At 36.5% G+C, this 16,784-nt stretch overlaps 1 protein-coding gene across 2 annotated transcripts in view; it reads right to left on the reverse strand.

Moving 5' to 3' along the window:
* Window positions 1-15,985, reverse strand: part of yeats2 (YEATS domain containing 2) — a 49,409-nt gene extending 33,424 nt beyond the window's left edge. For both annotated transcript variants that reach the window (XM_073848489.1, XM_073848488.1), the window contains exons 1-12: window positions 15,906-15,985; window positions 15,377-15,494; window positions 15,203-15,300; window positions 14,871-14,963; window positions 12,206-12,433; window positions 10,743-10,855; window positions 9,177-9,338; window positions 7,899-8,010; window positions 7,343-7,387; window positions 6,212-6,416; window positions 5,671-5,895; window positions 3,036-3,197 (exon numbers count right to left, since the gene is read on the reverse strand). In XM_073848489.1, the coding sequence (XP_073704590.1) occupies window positions 3,036-3,197; window positions 5,671-5,895; window positions 6,212-6,416; window positions 7,343-7,387; window positions 7,899-8,010; window positions 9,177-9,338; window positions 10,743-10,855; window positions 12,206-12,433; window positions 14,871-14,963; window positions 15,203-15,300; window positions 15,377-15,476 (1,543 nt within the window). In that variant the 5' untranslated portion in view covers window positions 15,477-15,494; window positions 15,906-15,985. The remainder of the gene's footprint in view (window positions 1-3,035; window positions 3,198-5,670; window positions 5,896-6,211; window positions 6,417-7,342; window positions 7,388-7,898; window positions 8,011-9,176; window positions 9,339-10,742; window positions 10,856-12,205; window positions 12,434-14,870; window positions 14,964-15,202; window positions 15,301-15,376; window positions 15,495-15,905) is intronic.
* Between the last annotated feature and the right edge of the window lie 799 nt (window positions 15,986-16,784).

A 16,784-nucleotide genomic window follows, 5' to 3' on the forward strand; every position in this document is an offset into this window, starting at 1 on the left:
AAATCATACAGTCATTGCTGGAAAGTGTTCAAATACACAAAAATGCTGAAAAACTTAAGAATTTGTGGGACCTGACGGATTTTTCTGAAGAACAGCGGGCAGTTTAACCATTCAGGATTAGTGAACTATCACTAAACAAAACAAAAAAACACAGCTGTGGATAATTCAGGTAACAATACAGTATTAAGAATCAAGTGTATGTAAACTTTTGAACGGGGTCATTTTTATAAATGATTTTCTTGTGGATGTATGTTATGTGTGTATGACGTATTCTATGTGAAATATCTTATTCATATCAGTACTAAATTAAAAAAATAATAAAATGCATTTTGTATGACCCCTCTTATTTTGCTAAAATAAACAAGACCTCAACTGTAAATAAATAAAAATGAAACATGAGAGTATGAATAATTTACAAAAACACAAATTAAATGCATTTACAAAATAGGTAAATTTCCATTTCATTTCAAGGCCTTTTCAAATTATTTTTTGCAGACCAGCCAAACCAAAAGTAACATGCATTTCCATGGATCCCTTTCACAGATGTGTTAAGAGTGATTTCTTTTCTTTTCATTGTCACAGTGCTTTTTGCTCAGGTTTAAGACTTTTTCCCTAGAGGTTTAAAAAAAATTTGCATCCAAGGTTTTCGTCTGCATCTTTGTGCAGAATGGAATAGTGAGTTACTCTGCAACTCATTGTTTAACCTAAATGTGTTAAGACTGCAGCTCTGCTCTTCTGTGCTCAATTTCTCCAGTACATCTGTGTGAACTGACAAAACAAAGGAGCTTATTTACTCCAAATCTCATAATGCACCATCCCCCAGGATGGTTGGCATGCAGCTTCTTCTCCAGATTCACAGCCTGTTTTTCTTAAGCTCTGTTCTCCAGTAACACAAAGACAAGGATCTTGCTCGAAACATACATGCAGTGCTTTTCAGAAGCTGCTCTGACGCTCTAAGATTTAAAGTCAAATTCATTTTCATTCAATTAGGAAAAGAAATTAAAATGACGACAGTTTTCATAACAAACTGTTGATTCAAAGAAAAAAATATTTTGTTTCTATAAGTTTGAGTTATGAGTTTTATTTTTAAACAAGTTCCCACAGACAACTGAAAGAATCAGGACAGTGAAATAGCTCCACTCATCTTCATGTAATAAAGATACATTCTCCCTGTAGGAAATCTTAATTTCTGGGCAATGCCTTAATAATTCATAAAAGCATGTAGCAGAATATATTATATGTTGGTGCTAGTTTTAATTCAAAGCAGCTGTTTCTTAGATGTTCAGACTTCATTAACGGCTCATTTTCATGCCGTTGTATGAATTCTGCAGAGGCCTTATCAGAACGCAGCAGCGTCATAAAAGATTGGCTGTTTTAAAACTTTGTGAGATGCACACAAAGAAAAATTTTTAGCAATCAAAGATCCACTGAAATGTTTAAATCAAATGTTTATATCACGTGTCCTATTGTACCTAGGTAGCATTAGTGCATCACAGGCTTGTTTTCAGTTTGAGCATCCAACATACACTACCAGTCAAAAGTTTTTGAACAGTAAGATTTTTAGTTTTTTTTAAAGAAGTCTCTTCTGCTCACCAAGACTGCATCTATTTAGTCGAAAGTACAGCAAAAACTACAATTTTCAAATATTTTTACTATTTAAAATAACTTTTTTCTATTTGAATACATTTTAAAATGTAATTTATTCTGTGATATTAAAGCTGAAAGCTGAATTTTTAGCATCATTACTCGAGTTATATGATCCTTCAGAAATGATTATAAATTTTCTGATCTGCTGCTCCAAAAAAAAAACATTCATTATAATTATTATGTTGAAAAAAGCCAAGTAGAATTTTTCAGGTTTCTTTGATGAATAGAAAGTCCAGAAAAACAGCATTTATCTGAAATATAAATCTTTTGTAACATTAGAAATGTCTTTATTATCACTTTTGATCAATTTAAAGCATCCTTGCTAAATAAAAGTATTAATGTCTATAAAGAGACTTCTTTAAAGAAACATTAAAAATCTTAAAAAAAAACTTTTGACTGGTAGTGTATAAGCAGGGTTTATGCAAGTTTTTAAGGAAAATCTAAGATTCGTTTAAGCAATTTTCTGAGGTGAAAGAAAAATGATAACTATGATGACAACAGTCATCAGTAATATCTGTACGTTTGTTCCTGTTACGGCCATCTCTAATGGTCACTACGGTGCTTTAGCACCTCAGCACAGAGCTCTGACCACCCACACACACTCATCTTCCCTGAGATCATGTAGGTGTGTTTTTGTGGAGCCCTGTGTGTGTGAGTGTGTTGTAAAAATGTTAACCGAGGTGCCAGAATACAGTCATAGGTGATACAGCATTTGCGAGAAGCACATCAGTTGTGCACCCATGGAGGTGGAAATTGTTCTCTCTCACACACACACACACACACACACAGTAATGTTATATTAACTGCATACTCCACACACTCCTAAACTCTAAGTGATGTGGTCGCTATGGCAACCCGGTCTTATGATGGCCTGTAAACCCACAGCATGAGTCATGGGAAAGAGTGAAGCACAGAGTGTGTGTGTGTGTGTGTGTGTGAGTGAGAGAGAGAGAGAGAGAGAGAGAGAGAGAGAGAGAGAGAGAGAGAGAGAGAGAGAGAGAGAGAGAGAGAGAGAGAGAGAGAGAGAGAGAGAGAGAGAGAGAGAGAGAGAGAGAGAGCACAAAAAGGTAAACTTAAGGGGGGAACTTGTACTTTGTGATTTTGTCTTCATCAATCACTCCTGACACTTTCTCGCTGTGTCCTCCCCACACGCGATGCGACATTTCTACAAAAAGTCATTTCGCTGTCCTCGCTAAAACCACACTGTTACCACAAAACAACAACCATAATAGCCAATCAGAATTTGTTCGATGTTGAATATAAATGAGATGAAACAGAACCAATATCTGTTTGGACAAATTCAGATCAACAAGAAGGAGATGTGATTTAGTGTTTGATAAAAGCGATATATTGTTACTCTGTATGTAGGGATGTGGGAGAGTATGTACCTGTAGCTGCAGATGTCGATGCAGCCATATTAATGACTTGCCCTGGTTTGTCCACAATAATGTAGGGGTTATTTATGATCGAGGGACTGGATTTCATGTGCACTGGCGTGGATGATGATGTCCGGGGGAGAGGAGAGTGACTAGGGGTGGAGATAGGAGAGCCTGGAATAAAAACATTGTGTTTCTATGATTAGATTTATAGTGTGTTCCTCATAAATTTCTCATTATGTTTCAGAGACATACAGACTGCAAATCCATAATGCTTTACAGAGCAGATTCACATCTTTACAATGGTCTTCTATTCTTGTCTTATCTTTATACTGCAAGCCAGCTGAGTTTGATGTTCAGAGTTTCCTTAAAATGGCAAACTCGAGACTGACTTGCTGGCTTTTGGATGCTCCAAGTGTCAGAGAATACAGAATTTGAATAAGTCACAGTCATGTTAATGCAAGTCAAGTATTTCTCAGTTTATCTTTCTTTAGTCATAAAGGTTTTTGAGGAAAACATTCCAGGAATTTTCTCCATATAATGGACTTCAATGGGGATCAAAGGGTTGAAGGTCCAAACTGCAGTTTCAATGCAGCATTAAAGGTCTATACGCAATCCCAGCCAAGGAATAAGGGTCTTATCTAGGAAAACAATCAGTCACTTTCTTTAAAAAAAAATTATATACTTTTTAACCACAAAGGCTCTTCTTGCACAAGCTCTGCGTTTCACGCATTGTGTAATCACGTTTGGAAAATCATGCGTGGTTAATTTGGTTCAAAAAGGTAGGGTGAAAATTTCATTTTCTCCTCCAACTTCAAAATCGTCAAACATCATTGTTTTACCTTTGCATTTGACTTTGTAAACACTGGGTCGGTACTTTCGCCTACGTCACCTGTGCATGATTACGTAATGTGTGGTTGAGCGAGTGCAAGACAAGCATTTGTGGTTAAAAAGTATAGAAATTTGTATTTTTGTTACAATTTGACCAATCGTTTTACTAAATAAGACACTTATTCTTCACCTGGGATCATACAGACCCTTTGAAGCTACATTGAAACTGCAATTTGAACCTTCAACCCACTGGCCACCATTGAAGTCCACTATATGGAGAAAAATCCTGTGATGTTTTCCTCAAAAACCTTAAAGAAGAAGTTCACTTCCAGAACAAAAATGTACACATAATTTGCTTACCCCCTTGTCATCCAAGATGTTCTTGTCTTTCTTTCTTTAGTCGTAAAGAAATTGTTTTTTGAAGGAAAATGTTTTAGGAATGTTCTCCATATAGTGGACTTCTATGGTGCCCGTGAGTTTGAACTTCCAAAATGCAGTTTAAATTCAGATGAAAAAGGGCTCTAAATGATCCCAGCCAAGGAAGAAGGGTCTTATTTAGTGAATCGGTTATTTTCTAGAAAAAACAAATGTACAGTTGATATACTTTTTAACCTCAAATGCTTGTCTTGTCTAGCTCTGTGATGCGCATGCAAACTCTGTGTAATCTGGGTCAATATAGTTAGGGGTATGTCGAAAAACTCTTGTCTCATTTTGTCCTCCAACTTCAAAATCGTCCTTCATCGCCGTTTTACCTTTTTTTTGTAAAGGGTTCTGGGTTGGTACTTCTGCAGTGATGCAGGACGATTTTGAAGTTGGAGAAAATGAAATGGGAGTTTTTCAACATACCCTAACTGTATTAACCCGGATCACACAGAGTTCGCTTGCACATCCCAGAGCAAGACAAGATGAGCATTTGAGGTTAAAAAGTACATAAATTGCATGTTTTTTTTTTGTTTTTGTTTTTTTAGAAATTAACAGATCGTTTTGCTAGATTAGACCCTTCTTCCTTGGCTGAGACCATTTAGAGCCCTTTGAAGCTGCACTGAAACTGCATTTTGGAAGTTCAAAATCGTGGCCACCACAAAAGTCCACTATATGGAGAACATTCCTGAAAACAATTTCTTTAGAAAGAAAATACATCTTGGATGAGGGGGTGAGTAAATTATCTGTGAATTTTTGTTATGGAAGTGAACTTCTCTTTTAATTTCTTTTCAACTGAAGAAAAGAAAGACATAAACATCTTGGATGACATGGGGGTGAGTAAATTAGGAGGAAATTCTCATTATTGAAGTGAACTTCTCTTTTTTTTTTAAACTTTTTTTTTTTTTTTTTGATGTTTTGGCAGTCATGTGATTTTTTGTTGATATGTTCATTAATTTTACCATAGTAAGAAAGTGAAAAGAATAACTGCTTCTTGACCAATTTAAAAGTTGAGTTTGGCTCCCACTAGGGGGCAAAACACAGCAATGGTACATACATTTCAGAGTCAGTGATATGGTGGCATAAGCGAATGGTTCTTAGTCAGAATAAGACAAATGTGGACCAGACTTAATAAAGAGTGGGTCTGGCAAGGCAATACTAAGACATATCAGACTGAGCTCCTCTTAGATCTGCTGTCACACACTGACAGCAAATCTATAATGCATTACAGAGAAGTTTCACAACGTTCTGACAGTCTCCTTTTCTCTAGAAAATCGAAACCTCCAGCAGAAAAAAAGCCAGAGCAACATGAAAGAGACTGTATATAGAAGATTTTACTGCTTGCATTTCAACTCTGCTCTGCTCTCTACCTTCTTGGTGCACCTGTGAGACTCACCAGACACAATCTTGCAGCTCATCGTGATCGGCTGGAATGATTTCCCAGGTGATTCGGCGGGACTGGGCACTTGCCCTTGTGGAATAATCTTGCAGCTAGCCGTGATTGGCTGAAAGGCAGAGTTTCCGTGGGAACCAAGGGTGATTTTCTCAGACCTATTTGACTGTGAATTTCGTTCAGAACATGAAGAGCGCACCGACTCGCTCTTGACGGTCACACCTGGAACTAAAATAAGAGGGACGGCAATCAATAATTCATTTACATGCATTCAAATCCAAGAAATATTTTTTGGAACCAGCTTAAGTTGTCGCCACGAACACAAAATGCATTTCCATACAACTAATTTAGGAAAGGAATGTACAATAAAGGTTGAATATGAATTTTCAAAACATAGCTTCCACTGCTTATGCAAAAAAGTACTACTAATCCTATTAATCAAAATAATCCCATTTTAAAGACGCAGCAGGAGACTGCGTAATTCTTTTGTGTTACTATGTGGCATTCTGTGGGACAGACAAGCATTTGTGTATGTTTTGTCTACCTCTATCAGAGCTAGGTTGATCATCATGAGTGTGGTGAGAGGGAGAGGAGAGCCGCCGAGAGCCTTGGACAGCTGTGGAGGAGGAGGATCCAGACCCGCCCACAAACGGCAGATGAGAGGAAGATGATGACGACGACGAAGATGAGGGGGCAGAGGGGATGAAGTCATCACCTAGTGAGTTTCTGTGGAGCTCAACATCCACCACCTGGAAATACGAAACAGAAAGAGAAAAACTGGCATTTTAAAGATGAATCAAAATATATTTGACACTTGTAATAAAGCTTGTCATCACAAAATCATTTTCGAGCTATAAAATCCTGCACTCTCACTGTGCCCTGGTTGAAAAGTAATTTTCTGATCCCTGAGTTCTGCAACTTAAAAGAAACCCTCATCTTTTTCACCATTTTGTTTTTATAACTTTCTACACACATTGTACACACATTTTGGACAATCAGTTACACGGTTAAAGCATTTAATTACGCTATGGCACCAGGGTCAGAAAGCACATTTTATTCCCTTTTTTACTTTGCTACGAGTGAACAACAACAATCAATCTTCTTTTGACACGTTCACTCATAACTCCAGTTTTGTGCTTGCAGCCATCTTGAAGACTGGCATTTTCATCACTATATTCACAGCCGAGACCTTGACTTCTGTTCTTTGCCCATTTAGGTATGTAACTGACAGACATACACAATGTTTTTATTTTTTTTAGAGGGTTTACAGTCCCTTCAGTCTTTCAACCTGTTTTGTGTGCTAGTTGGATTCTATATCTTATGTATTTCTTATGTAATACATATGTGTACATAACCAAACATCTGCAATCTTGCTAAAGCTGTTTAACAAAACGGATATTTACATATATTCCACAAGACAAATAATACTAAATTTACACTAATTACGGCTGGTTCATAATATTGTATGTTTCCTCCTTGTGCAGTAATGTCTGTTCACTGATTTTTTTAACAGCTGTGCTTCTGTGGAGCAGTACGTAATAAAAAGAAAACTCAATTTTTAGGATCTCATCTCTTTAAATAAATAATTATGTAAACTTATTAAAAAGAGGGGTGTGAAAACTTATGAGCACAGCTGCAGTTTCATGCAAAGATTAGGATACTCAGTGTGTCTTACCGTTTCAGCTCCCAAAGTCTGTAAACCTGTGTATGTTCTGTCAAGCTGTGGGAGAACAAATAAAAGATAAATAACAGAAACATTAAAGAGCACTCAACTGTCTTTGCTGCAGAGAATCGAAGAGGTTGATGGCTGGACAAAAGTGCTTTAATCTGCAATCTTTTATTTTAGTTTTTGACAGCTCGATTAATCTTTATTTTATCTTTGTTATTTTAACCTACAACAAAAGGGATTGCTGTGACAACAGATGAAGAAGAAAGGAAATATCAACAGACAGAATGCTTTATAAAATCGACCATTTCACCTTTAGACTCAGAGAACCCCGCATAAAATGATGGATTTGTACAGACATATTCTACCATGTACAATCTGCACACACACAAAATAAATGGAATCCTCTGAGTAAATTTGAAAGAAACTGAAGGGGATGTCATCTACTGTTTGAATTTTGCTTAAAAAGTACAGAGAAAGATAAAGACGGAGAAAAGGAAAGATGAAAAGGGCAACAAAAGGGTTCAAAGAGAGTGTGTATGCAAGCGGTCAGTAAGTGTCTGACCTTTAGGTGGTGGATGATGTCGATACGTTTGTTCCGCTGATCTTTAAAGTGAATCTGCACACGGACAGGAAACTCTCCCCAACCTCGTCGGGTCAGGTGAAACGGTGGCTCACTAAACACAAACAAACAAGAGTTTAAAGAGAGACTTTGTCCCTCAGCAGGCTGAACTTGACAAATGCACCACAAGGATGCTCATCCACTAGAGGGCGCTGGCAGTTTTGTGCTGATTTTTGAAAAATGTGCAGTCAGTATTTTTTCTTTGGTTAAAAAAAACAACTTTAGCAACAAGTGCATTAATCAGTTTACCAAAAGAAGAGGAATCATACAAAACTGCATGTTATTTTTTTATCTAGTACTGACCTGAATAAGATATTTCACATAAAGGGCGTTTACATATAGTCCACAAGAGAAAATAAGTTAAATTTATAAAAATTACCCCACTCAAAAGTTTACATACACCTGATTCTTAATACTGTGTTGTTACCTGAATGATCACAGCTGTGTTGTTTTTTGTTTAGTAATAGTTGTTCATGAGTCCCTTGTTTGTCCTGAATATTTAAGCTGCCCACCGTTCTTCAGAAAAATCCTTCAGTTCTTTGGTTTTTCAGCATTTTTGTGTATTTGAACCCTTTCCAACATTGACTGTATGATTTTGCAATCCATCTTTTCACACTGAGGGACTCATATGCCACTGTTACAGAAGGTCCAAACACTCACTTATGCTCCAGAAGGAAAAACTATGCATTAAAAGCTGGGGGTGTAAACTTTTTGAATTTGAAGATCAGGGTAAATTTAACTTATTTTTTTTCTGGAAAACGTGTATTTTCTGTAGCTTCTGAAGGGCACTACTAAACAAAAAATAATAAATATGATATTTAGGCAAAATTTAAAATTACACATCTTCATTCTGTTCAAACGTTTACACCCCTGGCAAATAAAAAATTACATGCATTTTGTATGATCCCTCTTATTTTGGTAAAATAATTAACATTTTGCAGACTCTGCAAGGTGTATGTAAACTTTTGACCTCACAAACAGATACAGATAAATCCAACATAAGTGATTTCTTTCAAAAACATTTTTTTAAGAAATCTTACCGAACACAAAGTTTAGAAAAATTATCACTCTCTCAGTTCTACATGCAATTTACATTAATAAAGATATTCTCAGAAATTGGTGGAAAATATAATTAGTGTATATCCAAAGACAGTTAGTCTAAAAAAGGCTAAATGGTGTGATGGAATCAAACCAATCAATAGGAGAGGCAAGTAAACACACCTGACTTCCACAAGGTCATTAGGCTTGTAGCTGGGATGCAGGAAGAACCAGACTTTCTTCACAAAATGATCGATACTGGGCTCTTTACGGGAACCTCGAACATACACCATCCACTTATGAGTAGACTGATCGTTCTCCTCACGTTTATCCGGTGCAATATACCTGCAAGAGAGTGTAAAAAAAGTCAGTGTAAACCTCCCAGTAACTCTTAGAACAGCCAACTATGCAGTTGTATTTAAACATATGTTAAACATATTGAAAATCTTAATGACACTCTTCTTCAAGATTTAGTAGTTTTGCTAGGTACTCAGTAGCAGAAAGGATAAAATTTTATTTGCACATGTTGTGAGTTTCTTTTCAGCTCAGCATGCATAGTGCATTCTCAGCTACCTGCCTCAGTAATGTGATTTGTGGACTTCATTTTCAGTTTCTTGGGGAAAAAAGCATCTGCTACACACATAAATGTAGAATGTAGAGCCGTTCAGAGACTCTTTATTCAGACAAACAGCTTGAGATGTTGAGTTTTTTTTTCTGCACACTGGTCCTGGAGTAAACAGTCTCATAAAAATCTTTAGTAGCTCTGCAGGCAGAAAAAAATCAGCTTGTATCATTGCTCATATGCAGACACAAACTTGTGTCTCTCTCACATGCTCTAAGTGGATTTTATGAGGTAAAGTAGGCAAGGATTGTGTGATAATGCAGAATAAATGAGGTTAGATCACAGCCTAGGGAAAACTAAAGCTTTGTGCCAAAGTGGAGGTTTATTGGGTTCCGGAGAAATAATACTGAGATTTTACGGAGAAAGTGATGCATTTAAAAATTAATACAAGCTCAGAGAAATAAATACTGTTTCTCACAAACCATCTGTCCAAAATAACAAACTGCTACCATTCATTCAGCAGCTGTTTTTCTTTTCTTGTGACGCAGAAGCAGAAAACATTTGTTCGATCAAAAACTAAAATTGTCATCGTTTAATAACCATGTCATTCTTCTTTATGTATCAATCACACTATTCCATGCAATTTTATGTAGCTCCTTACTGCAGCTGTACTATATTCAAAGTCTTCTAAAGTTGTACAATACTTTTTTTAAAAAGAAAAAAAACTGACATTGCATTTCACCTTGGTATATTCATGACAAATATTTCTCTTTTTGTGTTCTACAAAAGAAAATTGAGTCATATAGGTTTAGAATGACATTAGGGGGACATAAAAATAACAGAACGATGACAGAATATTCTTTTTTTTGGTAAACTATAGCTGTAAGGTTGCAGAGCCGAGAATAAGGTGTTCTACTCAAGGGCACAGCAGCATTGTTCAGAGAAAGAGCACAAACATCAGTCAGCATCCCAGAGGTGCTAAATCAAAACTCTCTAGTGCAATAACAAAGATTTAGGCCAGACTGCCTCTGGTTGTTGGAATAAAGCTGATCTACACTACAAACAAATGATTAAATGTTCTCCAAATCACCCAGGGTTCACACTATATGTGCAGCAGAAATTGTGCTAAAATAGTAAAACTAAAATCTGTAAAGTAAGGGCAAAGGGACAAACATAATGCTCCATACTTAGATACGTTGCCCACAACGATGGTTTTCTTCATGTAGAGTCGAGAAGCCTCCTCTCCTGTAGTGTGGTAAGTCACATGCTGTTCTAAGGATGTTGGCACGCCAAATGTGTCCTACAAATGGGAATGGAAAAAAAATACTGCTGTCAAGGAATGTAGGCACAGAGTAACGGTTCTGTAGCATTTTGAAGCAATGCAATCCTTCAGGATTTCTGAAGAGGTTTTAGTTTAGCATTGTTCAAATTACGGGTAAAATAAGAACACTGGTTAACATTACTTGAACAGACTTTCGTGTTTTGTTCTACAACATTAATTAACAAACATGAATAAAAAAAAAAATATTAATAAATAAAAAAAGTGTTTCTGTAGCAATTCAATGCATTTATAGGGTCCTTTCGTGTCAAATCAAACAAATAAAAAAAAACTTCCCTGGCTCAAATTTTTGATTTTGCTAATATTTTTTTCTGAAGCAATATAGACATGTATAGTGATGAAAGCCAAAATATTAAATGTCATGGATGAATATCTACCAAGTAATCTGCTGTTTTGTAAAGGGGGGTCAAAATGGCAATTTTCACCTGAGATTCAGAGTCAAATTACTGGGGAGTAAAAATGACTTCAGAAAGATGGCAGCATAATAAAGGTCAGTTAGTAAAATCTGTTGACTTGCAAATCTTTGATGCATTATGTGCCAATGCTGACCATTCAAAAGGGGAAACAGCACTTTTCAAGTTTTTTCTCTAAAGTTTGCATGTGTGTAACTCATGAAGTATTAAAGATATCTTATTGCCTTTTTAGATATTGGGTCTTAAGAAACTCTCCTTTTGCCATCTTTAATTTTAAGGCCCTATATGATTTGGTTCCAGAGATAGTGGAATTTCAATATGGCTCCAGGAGTAAATCGTTAAAATGTACACATTTCCAGTAGTAAAAAACCAAATGTGGGTCAGTTTGCAAAAATATGATACTTATTTTCTTTTAAAGAGGAATGTCAGAAGAACAAATAATGTTGAAACTAGAAACTGTCCTCCTACATCAAAAATGTGCCTACATATTTGTTTAGAACTGTTTTGTACTTTTCGCTTAAAAACATTTTTGCTTTTGATCTGTGCATTTTTCTCTCTTGATTCAGATGCATCTTTTTACTTCACAAGACATTAATTAATGAACAGGAATCATAAGGATTATTTGTGGATTATTGTGATGATTTTATCATCTGTTTGAACTTTCATTCTGACTGACGGAACCCATTCACTGCACAGGATCATAAAACTCCTAGGATGCTAAACTTTAAAAAATCTGTTCAGATGAAGAATCAAACTCAACTGTAGCTTGGATGGCCTGAGTGTGAGTAAACTTTAAGTAATTTTTTTATGTTATATACTTTAGAATCTCTTGCAGTTTAATTGTTTTATTACAAATGCAACAGGGTTTTGCAGTTTTGACACTGTGTAGGCCACTAACCTTTCCTGTGTTCCTGCCAGGGCGTCTTTCACGTGGAGTGCCGTCTTCTCTCCCACTGTCCGTCTCCCTCTCCCCAGCCTCCCCGTGAAGGCTGAGAGACTCGGTCTCAGACTGGACCTGTGATGGCGTCTCTGAATTCTGGTTCAGTGGAGATGAGGAGCGGGAGGGTGAATCCAAGAAGCGTTTTATGGCAGGGTGGTTCAGCACAGATGGGTCACTCTTAGAGGCCTGGAAACAAATGAAATCAGTAATCAAATGTTTGGGCTTAGAGTTAGAGGAACAAAGCAGCAACAGATCTGGATGTTTGTTCATGCAGGAAAGTCTGTATTTTATAAAGTGCAACAGTGCTTGCCCACTTTTTTTTTTAGCTACATTAGTTCCAGAAGTATTTTTCCCATTTAATCAAATCTCAAAGATATTGAAAAAGTAGTTATAAACCAAACCAAGCTATGACCACGCTCTGAGGTGAATCACAAAATTACAAAAATACAAAGGTACAAGGTACTTAACGACTTCAATAAGGGAAGAACTACTACACTCTCATGAAGTATTAGAAATAATTTAATCAAACTAAATATAATAATTAAATTCAAAAAATGATATAGTTTTGAACTTTTAAATCAAGTTTTATACAGTGAGATGGAGAGAGAGAAAGAGAGAGAAGAGAGATTTATTGCTTATTCTGGATACAAATATCATCAAAGTTGTTCGTTCGTCTTCAAAACACAAATTAAAATAATTTTGATGAAATCCAAGAGCTCTCTGACCCTCCTTAGACAGCAAGAGTCCTTCAATGTTCAAGGCCCAGAAAGGTACCAAGAACATTGACAAAATAATCCATCAGTGACATTAGTGGTTCAATCTTAATATTATCAAGCTACAATAATACTTTTTGTGAAAAAAAAAAAAAAAAAACAGAAATAACAAGTTTATTCAATAATTCTTCACCTCTCCGTCAGCCTAGCTCTGTTATGGAGAGTATCACGATGCATGGGCACACTTTCCTAGCATGTACACAATCGCATGCTGCTGATGTAGAACAGAATTGATAAAGAAAGTTATTTCTTTTTTTGCACAACAAAAAGTTTTCTCATAGCTTCATAAAATCATGGTTGAACCACTGATGTCACATGGACTATTTTGTCAATGTTCTTGGCACCTTTCTGGACTTTGAATGTGGTCTATGGAGGCTCAGAGAGCTCTTGGATTTCATCAAAAATATCTTAATTTGTGTTCCGAAGACGAACGAAGGTCTTACGAGTTTGGAACAACATGAGGGTGAGTAATTAATGACTGAATTTTCATTTTTGGGGGACCATCCTTTAATTAAACAATTAAAATAATGTTGACTGATCATTTTAACAAAGGCATATGATATTGATTAACAACCTTATAGATTATAGCAGTCCTGTCTTTAATCATTTATAAATTATAATTTAAAATTAATTCCCCTATGGCGAAAATGAATGGCATTTTAACTTCTGGAACTCAATGTTTTACTATATTCAGTGGTTCTCAATTTCAGTTCTCGCTTACCACCGCTCTGCACATTTTGTATGTATCTCTCATCATTTCAGACATTTGTTCTATTCGACCGCAAGTGCTCTGCGAAGTGGACATGACAGGATATTCTGCCATGAATCCAGATCGAAGGGAGCGTATATGTTCCATTCAAAGAGTAATAACGTGTGCGAGGCCGAGTGAATTTAAATTGTATCTATTTACAAACGTATACTGTCACACCCCTCTAGTAAGTTTCATCTGTGTGGAGGCGCTGCAGGCAGTGGCATACCACAAATCCATGAATGAATGTTCTGAAGAAAGTAAACTTCAAAGGATTTCCCGTGCTCATGGAGTAGGGAGCAAAGAACATTGTGTAGGCACCCTGTGAATCAGTTCAACACAGTTCATGCATGGAGCTCTTCTACTGAGGTGGTTATCTGAATCAGGTGTTAAATAAGAGAGAAATGCAAAATATGCAGAGCGGTGGTACACGAGGACTGGAATTGAGACCCACTGCTATAGTGTGTTTTCAAGACACGTTGTCAATCGGCCATATTGGCGACACTGAACGTACACAACACCACTGATTATTTTTTTCTGATTATTGCTGCTGAAAATGATCAATTATTGTCATGTTTTGGGCTGTACTAATCAGTCGGACCAGGAAAAATATTTGGAGTACTATAGACTGCCAAAAGTTGTAACAAATTAAAAGAAAATAGTGCAAAAAACTGAGGAACAAAAGGCGTTTGTGGTTGACCAAACTGAACCAGATTTCCAGGGCAAGAATCTTGACAACATTCGTGTTTGTTCTTATCATTTCCAGTCAGGTAGGTGAAATATTGGGCTAAAATTTAATTAATACTAATGCTTATAAAATGCTTGTATTCATATTTACCACCTATTAACTAGTTTGTCAAAATTTTGCACTCTTTCCTGCTTTTTATGTCCTTCTCTATATGATTTAACAGCTTCCATACATTTTTTCCATGGTTTAGACAGCATAAATAACCACAAAATGTATTCAATTGTACATTAACCATGCAATCCATGCTGTTGTGCCAATAATCACCAATATGGTCACGCATCCGGGTGAATGACCAAACCGTGATGTAAGTGCAAACCCTCTATAGACAAAATGCATCTAATCTCTATAGATTACCTCAGGGACTTTAGGCTGGCCAGCATTGGCATAGTAGTTTGCGACAATGCATGCTCTGAGCTTGTCCATCATTCTCCTGGCCTCATTCAGCCTCTGGGAGAGTAAAAACAGACAACAATATATCAGATTTTTATGTAGCTTTAGTTGTTTACTTTGTCTCAAGTATGTTTAAGGCAAGACACTCTGACTTTTAAATTAAAGGTTGACACTGTAATCATAATTGAACTTTTATTACAGTTACTTAGTACATGTTACACTGCTGATTAAAGTACTTCTGGTCTAACAAAGCACTGCTAGTTCTGAAATAAAGTGAGTAACGTTATTAGACAGACCTGTCCGATGACCTCGATCTCATGCTCTTTATTCTTCATCTCAAGAGAAAACTGATCCTTGATGATCGCTTCAATCTTCTGCACCGCAGCTTCACGGGCTGTTAAAAATCAAAAAAGCAGATTATAAAACAACTTATGTGATACTCCACATCATTCTTAGGAGCCTAGTCTTACCATTCTGCTCTGCCACTTTACTCCTCTTGTTTTCCTGCACTTGTGTGATGTCCTCATAGTCAGGATCTTTGTCCTCTATTTTCCTTTTCACCCCAGACATGATCACTCATTGGCTGGACTGCAGACAGAGTATACAACATCCCACATAAACAACAACAAACTTACACAGGCACACAGAGGCTGAGTCCCAAAAACTAGCTGCTTACCTGCTTGCTTATAATGTCTAAAAATGCGGTAGGCAACTTGCTAGATTTTGAGACACAGCCCAAGTATGCGAGCACACAAGTGTTATTATATTTCCTTGACAAATTGCTATTTGTTGTTGCAGAGGTTTAAAAATAACTAAAAACAGAAACAAAACGCTGCTAATATGACAGACACACACACACATACACTACGCTAAACAAAACAACAGCTTTTTAAGCAGTTATTGCAAAACTCTCACTACTGACACTTTTCTGAACTGCGTAAAACGTGACGTAAACACGCATAAAAGTGGTTTGTGTGTTTGTTTACACGTTAAACCTACGCTGAATTTGCTGGTGAGGGGTTTAACGTTGAGGTGTTTAGCCGTTAGCTTCGGTTGGTCTCGCGCACACGAAAGTCTCGCGCGGACACACGAACGCGTGCAGGGCGCGTTCACGCTTAGGAAAGAGCGCAGCGAGCGCGCGGCCTACATTAGCTAGAGCAGGGGGTTTCAATCTAGGATACAGGGACCCCCAGTGGGTTCGTGAAAATATTTAGAGGAAACAGTGTAAATAAATAAATAAATAAACTAAATCTAACAGTACTTTAATTAATGAGAAACAAAAGTAATGAGGTAACTTAACAAAAAACAATTTGTTTTTATTTATTTTTTTCATTCACAGTATAAAATTTATTTAAGAAACTCAATATTATACTGAATATTATTTAAAAAAAATATTTTTAATTATATATTTTTAAAATTTGCTTTTTTTTAAACTCAGATTTCAGATTTCAACGCACACATGCCTACTTGATGATTAACATCACACATTTAACTTTCAGTTCATCTCTCGGATCTGCCAGGAGCAAATAAACTGTTCTGTATTTCTGAGAAATACAGTCCGCCAGGAGACAGTATATACTAGAAAATAGATGGAAATTTTGAACCTAATTCCTAGTTAGGCCATGCTATATCCTTGCCTGATCAAAGGGTGGTGCTGAAAACTACTTTTACAGCAACATCTGCATGTTAAAAAGTAAAAGGCACACATCTACTACTCTGGTATTAAGTATATATATTTTTTTTTGGCATCTACTTATAATGACTGTGGCAAAACCACCGTATAGTGGTAGATGCTAATCAGTTGTATGTTGTGGTAAATTTTAAGCAACATTTCTCATTTTAATTTAGTGATGTGCTAAACCAGGGGTCCCCAGACTT

The sequence above is a fragment of the Garra rufa genome, chromosome 10 (assembly GCF_049309525.1).
Source record: "Garra rufa chromosome 10, GarRuf1.0, whole genome shotgun sequence".
Lineage (NCBI taxonomy): Eukaryota > Metazoa > Chordata > Actinopteri > Cypriniformes > Cyprinidae > Garra > Garra rufa.